At 40.2% G+C, this 8,178-nt stretch overlaps 1 protein-coding gene and 1 long non-coding RNA gene across 3 annotated transcripts in view; one reads left to right on the forward strand and one right to left on the reverse strand.

Annotated features, from left to right (window-relative positions):
• Positions 1 to 5,651, forward strand: part of ERCC6L2 (ERCC excision repair 6 like 2) — a 129,085-nt gene extending 123,434 nt beyond the window's left edge. For both annotated transcript variants that reach the window (XM_035024456.1, XM_035024457.1), the window contains one exon: positions 2,899 to 5,651. In XM_035024456.1, coding sequence (XP_034880347.1) covers positions 2,899 to 3,871 — 973 coding nt within the window. In that variant the 3' untranslated portion in view covers positions 3,872 to 5,651. The remainder of the gene's footprint in view (positions 1 to 2,898) is intronic.
• Positions 1 to 8,178, reverse strand: part of LOC118023341 — a 134,479-nt gene that overhangs the window by 123,466 nt on the left and 2,835 nt on the right. The gene's annotated exons all lie outside the window — the stretch shown is intronic.

Genomic DNA, 8,178 nt, shown 5'->3' on the forward strand with positions numbered 1-8,178 from the left:
TTGGTTTTCTTTTTTTTTCTTTTTCTTTCTTTCTCTATAGTGGCTCACAAGTGTCTACTCTCGTTTACTAAATTGTCCTTACACAGTGGCTAGCTTATACCTCCTGATTGTACCTTGCACTTCCTTAAATACTTAGAGAAAATTCTTTTAAACACCAAGAATTATGAAAGCCAGTTAGAAGGCAAAAATAAAATGAATTATAATCGTAATTCATCCTGTGAAGGGACATCCGCACAGCCTAATTTACTTGCATATTACTGACATAACACAGGGTCAGAAATAGGTCTCCTCCCAGAAGTGACAGAATCATAGGATCGTGAGTGAGGTCAGCACAGCAAAGGTGAAAGTACTTTGGCAGCTGCTGAGACACCACCAAGTCTTGGATAAATAAAAAGACATCAGCCTGTAACTTTGCCATTAACTTAATCTTCGCAGACAAATATTTATTAGAAAGGCCATGAAAATGGATTTGGAGATGATTAATAAACAAAATAATAATACCTCATTACTTCATATGAAGTGAAAACTGGAACCTTTTAAGAACGTGCTTGTTGCTTTCCAACAAGAACATTGGCAATTTCCAGGACAGAAATTTGGAAGCTTGTATTTGTGTTATTAAATATTCTGTTGGCAGTAAGAGTGGCTGTTGATCAGGCATAGATGATATCTGGACTTGGAACAGTTAATAGGACCAGTGTGGTGCGGACTAGAAGCCAGCATACTCATCTGGAGCCACGAAAGTCCTGAGCCTGCGGGATGGATTGCCACTAAATCACAGGAAACACAAACTTTGTATAACCTGGCCTGAGCAGCAAAAATAATAGTGGCTTTAGAGCTCCTACTTACATACATTACAAATAAATCATCATTTTACCTTCAGGATTCTCTGTTGTGTGCAGGAGAAAATTCAAACTTCTGAAATTGGTATACAGACCCCTCATGATTTTCAGCCTCTTCCTTGGCCGTTTCTCCTGCCCCTCTGTAAGCCAGGTCCTCTCAGAAGTGGGCCTGTGCGTGTTCCCCCTCTCCCTGGAATATTTTCTCACTCATCCTTATCTGACTGGTGACACCAGAGAAGCCTGCCCTGCTGCCTTACCCATGACCCATCACTGGCTTCGGTACCCCTTCTGTGGGCACCCACAGGGCCCTGTATTTACATCCGTAGTGGGATTTATCACTCTCTTCTGGTTTGATTTTCATGCATCTGTCTCCCCCAGCTCAACTATAAACTCCTTGAAGAATATGGTAGTAGGGCTGGTCATGGTGCCTAGCACATAGAGGGTCTATAAATATTTGTTGAATGCATAAATGACTGTTTTAAGGAAATATTATATAAAATATAAATATAATTCTAAAACTTTGGGACTTTTAATCATGTGCTACAACACCATCTCTGACTTGTTTGAAAGAATGTTTGGGAACATTGAGCTCTCCTGATTCATGGCTCAAACTCAGCATCAGCAAAGCAAGGCCCTCTGTCTTAATCTACTCTGTCTCCCCTAACGAAATACCACACACTGGGGCTTAAACAACAGAAAGTTATTTCTCACAGTTCTAGAGTGTGGGAAGTTCAAGATCAGGGTACCAGCTGATTTGGCTTCTGTTGAGGGCACTCCTCCTTGCAGATGGTGACCTTCTCACCATGTCCTCTCATGTGGAGAAAGATCTCTCTGGTGGCTTCTTATGACCTCATTTGACCTTAATTACTTTCTAAAGGCCCTATCTCCAAATATAGTCACACTGAGGATAAGGGCTTCAACATATGAATTTGAGGGGGACATAGTTCAGTCCATAGCACCCTCATCTGGGGAAAGGAGCAGAGTCTGGTGTCTAGGGTTCTGAAACAATCTTTCTTTCTGCCTTTGTCTTACAAGGGTTCTGGAAGGCCCGTTTCCTCACACATGCATACAATAGTTTTTATTAGTATCTTATACTAAGAGTGAAACTCACTGCTTTAAATAGCATCTCAACTTCTTAGTTTAACTGTCTATACCCAAGTTGGACCAGTTGGGGGAAGAAAGAATCTAGGTTTATCTAGGTTTAGAATTTTCCTTTAGGATCATCATAAAGCTGTGTGAAATTTCAATGTTGTATTTGTGGAAGAAGGGAAAAAAGGAGAGAGAAGAAAAAAAATCCCTTTATTTTTCAGAATTTTCTCTCATCCATTCATTATGACCTTTCTTTGACAATTGTAGGACTTAAACGCAATATAGATTTTCAAATACAGATTATATAAATTATGATTCTCATGTCAGTCATAAATTGGCTGACTGGAGGAGTAGCATGCTGGGATCCCACAATTCCCAGGAAATACCTAACAGTATAAATCAGAATAATTTAAAAAGCTGGTGATTTCATGAGCTGAAAGTCTTTTTCAGTAGCATGAGGAAAGAGGTCATATCCTGCTCGTACAAAATGCATTTTCATTATGGAATTAAGCTAATATATACTAAATGAATACAATTACAGTTGACCCTTGAATAACACAGGTTTGAACAGTGTGGATTCACTTATAGGCAGATTTTTTTTTTTGGTAAATACAGTACTATAAATGTATTTTCTCTTCTTATGATTTTCTTAACATTTTCCTTTTCTCTAGCTTACTTTATTGTAAGAATATAGCACATAATACAGCACATTATATATAATGCACATAACATACAAAATATGTGTTAATTGACTGTTTTATGTTATTGGTAAGGTTTCCAGTCAACAGTAGGCTAATTTTGGGGAGAGTCAAAAGTTATACTTGTATTTTCGGCTGCATGGGGAAACCTAACACCCTTGTTGTTCAAGGGTCAAATATACATTGCTTTGTCTCTTTAAATACTGATGATGAGTTCTTTAAAAATAAAATATAATAAAAATAACCACTGCTTTTGTTCCTTAACTCTTCAGAAAACAATTTGAAGAAATGGCTTCTTATTTTAACTTGCCTTCTGTAAAGGAATTTGCTGAACATATAACTAAGGCCACATCAGAAGAACGACAGAAAATGCTAAAAGACTTTTATGCTTCTCAATATCCAGAGGTAAAAGAATTTTTTGTGGATTCTGCTGCAGAATTCATTAAATCTTCCCATCAGAAAAGAGAGAGAGTCAGGAATAAGTTTGAAAAAAGAGAATCTCTTATAAAAGAAAGGCCGTCAGATTCTGAAACTTTGTCATTTAAAAATTTTCCCAAAAAAGTTTCTCAAATTTGCAGCCCAAAAATATATAAAGAAAAATCTATTAAGTTTCAAAATCACAGTTTCCATAGACGAGAGGTGCTTTCTAATGATGGAGAAACTAACGAATCACCTATAAGCTCTACCCAAGAGACTGACAATGGGAAAAACAGCCAAGCCTCCAAAGGCACTGTGGCATCCTGTTCCCTGAACACTAAGTCTGAAGTATATGAGTTAGAAAAATTAGAATATACCATGAAGGACCAACAAGACCTAACAAGAACAGACATTTCAAGAAATGAACCACTTTTCAAAGTGGAAAACAGAAAGATCAAAAATCCAGAGTTAGGCAACACTTCTGTGGTTGGCTTACTTGGTGACACGTCTATTCTTGATGACCTCTTTAGAAGTCATGGGAACAGTCCCACACAACTGCCAAAGAAAGTTCTTTCAGGGCCCATGGAAAAAGCAAAACAGAGACCAAAAGATTTCTGGGACATCTTGAATGAACAGAATGACGACAGTCTTAGCAAACTCACCGACTTGGCAGTGATAGAGACTCTGTGTGAAAAAGTGCCCCTTGCTGCCTCCTCCAAAAGGAAAGAGGAGCTGGAAACTTCACTTTGGAAATCAAATGAGAAATTTTTGTGGAAAAAATTTAGCTCAAGTGATACAGATGAAAACACGACTAATGCGCAAAAGTAATGCGTAAACATACAAGGAATTACTATAACCAATGAACTTCTGCCATCCACGTTTACACCACCGTGTTCCACACTAATTATGTTACTTTGAACACAGTTGTCAACATAACATTTTTATTAAACTCTTGCTGTAGGGTTGTTTTAGCCTAAAAGGTTTTTCCTTGATAATCTGATTTGATCTTTTAAAAATATGATTGTATTATAGTATAAACATCTTTATGAAATAGAAAAAGGTCTAGATTTGTTATCAGGAGACCTGGGACATCTCCCTTACTGTGTAATTATGTGCCTGTAGATAAGTCACTTACTTACCTTGGTGGGCAGATATTTCCTAATATGAAAGGTGAAGGCTTTGAACTCAAGCAACATTTGTGTCCTTCCAGATTAAAAAGGCTCTGGTTTACTTTCCCAGATTCCATTAAGTCACAGGCCAAATTACAGTACATTGATGTGTTTCTTTCTTACTAGCATTTAGAAAATTAACTGTTTTCCTTTTCCCAAAGCATCATGTATTATTACTAAATTATGTCAGAGAAAGTAATACCTAGTACTGAATATATGATGTTGTGTTAAAATAATAAGTCTGTCACTGCTGCAAATCAAAGGGTTAATGTTGTAGAACTGTACTATGTGAGGTAGACAGCGAAGTGATCGAACTACTGCCGAGAGCCACGGAACACAGTGCCTCTCCTCCACTTGTTATACAACAGTTAAGATTTAGTCAGTACAGATTAAGCTGTGTGTAGTACTTTTGTATGAAGTATGGAGAAACGAAGAAACATTTTATTTAAACCTGTTCTGTTTTGTTGAATTTAATGTATGTGGTTTATAATCAACGGAATGTGCTTATTGTTGAATTCATTTCTGTGGAAACCTTCACTCGGTCCCTGTGTGTCCCACGCCAGTGGCTCGAGGTGCAGGTGAGGTACCGCTGCGGGTAAAAGACAGGAGAGCGCATCTGTGAAGAGTCCTGGCTGTAAAGGCCAGCGGGTCATGCCTGGCACATGGGAGCAGGGACTGAGGCTTCTACTGACCCACATTCACGTGCGCTGTGGCAGCTGTCCTTGGGTTGAGCTCCCGGAGCTAGGGCAGGAAGAAAAATAGGAAACGGCAGTGCCCCAGGAAGTGGTGGTGCCCAGAGCGCCATAGACCGTTGTTGTGTTGAGGGGGCAGGGCCTCCAGAGTACCCGCCATTGCAGCAGGGAGCCATGGCTGGGCAATGGAGAAAGCAAACAAAAACCAAGAAGCAAAGAAATCGTTTCTCAAGGGACCGAGTGACCAAATACGATTTTCTCTGTGAAATCTATTTTATATCATGACCCAGTACGTATGTGTTAATACAGATTGAAACAAAATGTTTATGAAATATTTACCCAGAAGGCATGCAGTGTCCCTTTGATACCTCCTTTTCTGTTGTACTTTTTTGGCTCTTATGTCTATGTGTTTTTTTCATGCTCTCATAACCCACTAAATTGATTTTATGGCCCATTAATGATTGGAAATTACAGTTTGCAAATCATTGTTTTAGATTATATGGAATTAGTCTCTCTCTCTTTTTTTTTTTTTTTGGCTATTTTCAGCTGAGTTGTATCCAAACTTACAAGATGCTGAGTTTCACCACTGAGGTGCTTGCTACAGAATCAATGTGTTGTGTATCTGTGGTAGAGGAGCCCGCATAAGCAAGTAGACACCCCTTCATCTCAGTTTACATACCAGATGGGACAGTTCAGTCATTTTAGTAAAAGTGGATCTTTCATAAAATAAAATACCTTTAAAATTTTTAATACAGATACGACCTTTGAATCATAAAATGATATTCATACAATATAATGAAATAACTATTAAAGAGATTTTTATCAGTGAAAGTCAAAGTGGAAGCAAAAATTACAGACCTGGAGTTTAAAAACTAGTTCTCAGCAGTTGCCAGTGAAACTGTCATTATTATCATGCGGGAGCAGCGTGTCAAGCAGAGTACAGGGTAGTACGGAAAGGAGCCAGTCGGAAAGTCCCCTGAGGGAAACTGTAAGGGTCGACTTGCCCTGCACTGGAGCAGTGGGAAGAGTTGGATCAGCCATTGATGAATCTGGGAACAGACACTATGAGGGGCTGACAATGAGAATCCTGCCTAGCCCACCCCACCACGGTCTTCCAGATAAATAGGTGGCCCCAGGCAAATCCCAAGGCTTCTTTCAGCCTGTTACCCCCTTTAAATTTGAGATGGACGGGACCACTGGTGTTCAAGCATTTTTTAAAGCAACTGAACTCTATTTTAATTAGAAGATCAGTTGTCGAAAATAATTAAAATGGAGGTCTGCTGGTTCCAGCAGCACCGTGTGGCTCCATGGGGCACTAGTGTGAAAAACCACAGGGATGATATCACTGCTAAAAAACCTTCCAACTTCAGGTTTCCAAGGTTCTGTTTGCCACAGTCTGTCTTGTTCACCTGTCTTTAAAGCACTCAACACACAGTTATTAATAAATTGGAAACTGAGGCAAAATACCGAGAGGCTTTTTGCCCTTGAATTCCCTGGGGTTCCCTTAAAGCCCTGAAACACCTTCTCAGAGTAAATTAACATCACCTGTAAGTTGTGTGGCTGCCCCTATATGGTCAAGGCAAAAAACCTTGTTTTGCAGAGAGGAATTGGTGATAAATTTTCTGGAGTCCACAGAAAATGAGAAAGCCAAGGACAGCATAGTTCAAAGGTTTTAAAAGCCCAATGTGGGCAGATTTTAAATTCTGAAGTTATTCTTTCTTATATTAAAATTGTCCTCTTTGTATGAAATGATAGTAGATCGTAGTTTTTAGTCTTTTTCATTGTCCTTACCTGATATAAAAGTTGATAACCATATCAGTTCCCAAAAGTTTTACTTGACATTTACTAGTCTATAAAATCCCTAAGAATGGAATCGCTGCCTGCCTCAAAGTTCACGAATGGCTCCCTCCATGGCCACTAGGTCATAAATCCAGTTAACAGTGGGTCTAGGACCCACCAAGGATGTCATTGAACCTATATGATCCTGTAAGATGGATCTGCCTTCACAGAGCCCAGACTGCAGAGCACGTTAGCTCCTCACCTAATTCTCATTGGGGCGTCATCGATGTAATCTTGTTTTCCAGTTCCATCCCCACCTGCTCTCGCAAAGCATCCTCCACCTAAGTGCTTCTGGGAGTGTTAAAGGGAAGACTCGTAAGTTCAGGAACACCTCTTGTCACTGGCGACACCGCATTTGCCTTGGGTGACAGCCTTGCCTGCTACCCCCCCCTACACACACACCCCCACTCAGTGCTGGCTCCACGTGGTGTTTGTGGCAGGTGGGGGGAATATCACACTTTCTCTGTTAATGGGCAACCACAGGAGGGCTGTCTTGCCTCACAAGGTCTTACAGAGTTTTAAATGATTTTGGGGAAAGACTCAGACTGACCCTCTGGAGGGAAGCCCTGAAGTGGCAAGTCAGAACCACCTGCAGAGGCTTTCAGGAGGTCGAGGGGTCAGCACAAGCACCTATTTTTATAAGTTTCACACTATGATATGATGTGCTAATATTATGTCTTGAGACCGTCGCTGGGCAGGACACTCTCTCCACGTCAGTGAGCCCCTTCGCCTGTGGGCAAGCTCAGCCTGGAGCCCCAAAGTTGTCGTTAGCATTATGTTTCAACTTGGTCAATATGTACTTTATTTGCTTTGCTACAGGTTAACAAATGGCACTGGTTATATTTATCCCCTAAATTTCCACATTTAGTCTTAATTATATGAGTAGGATGCCTTTCTGTCACTGACACAGATAATGCCCAAGTGACTCTTGGGTTTGTACTGCTCTCTGTCATGGTTAAGAACCAAGAATGCCTCTTTGGGGGCACCTGGGTGGCCCAGTCTTTTAAGTGTCTGATTTCGGTTCAGGTCTGATCTCAGGGTCCTGGCATCCAGCCTGGGGCAGAGCTCTGTGCTCAGCAGGGAGTCTGCTTCCCTCTCTCTTCCTCTCCCTCACCCTCTGCTCCTCCCCTGCCCCATGCTTGCTTGCACTCTCAAGTAAATATTTTTTAAAACTCTTTAAAAAAAAAAAGTGCCTTTTTCTACAGATGTCTTTTTGGTTAGCTAAATGAGCCCCCTCCGTCTTGTTGAAAGAAATCACTGTAACTCACTTTATATTGTTTTAGCTTATGTAAACAAGGGGGAAAGTGTGCATCTCTGAATGTCTTATGTGTCTCTAAGGAAATTCTAGTGAGTCATCTTGTCAAGTTAAAATATGAATTAGTCCCCCCTCACCCCACATATATCTCTTAACTTTGATTTTTTTCACTTTTTTGTA

The sequence above is a fragment of the Mirounga leonina genome, unplaced genomic scaffold, assembly GCF_011800145.1.
Source record: "Mirounga leonina isolate KUSES-001 unplaced genomic scaffold, KU_Mleo_1.0 Mir_179, whole genome shotgun sequence".
NCBI lineage: Eukaryota > Metazoa > Chordata > Mammalia > Carnivora > Phocidae > Mirounga > Mirounga leonina.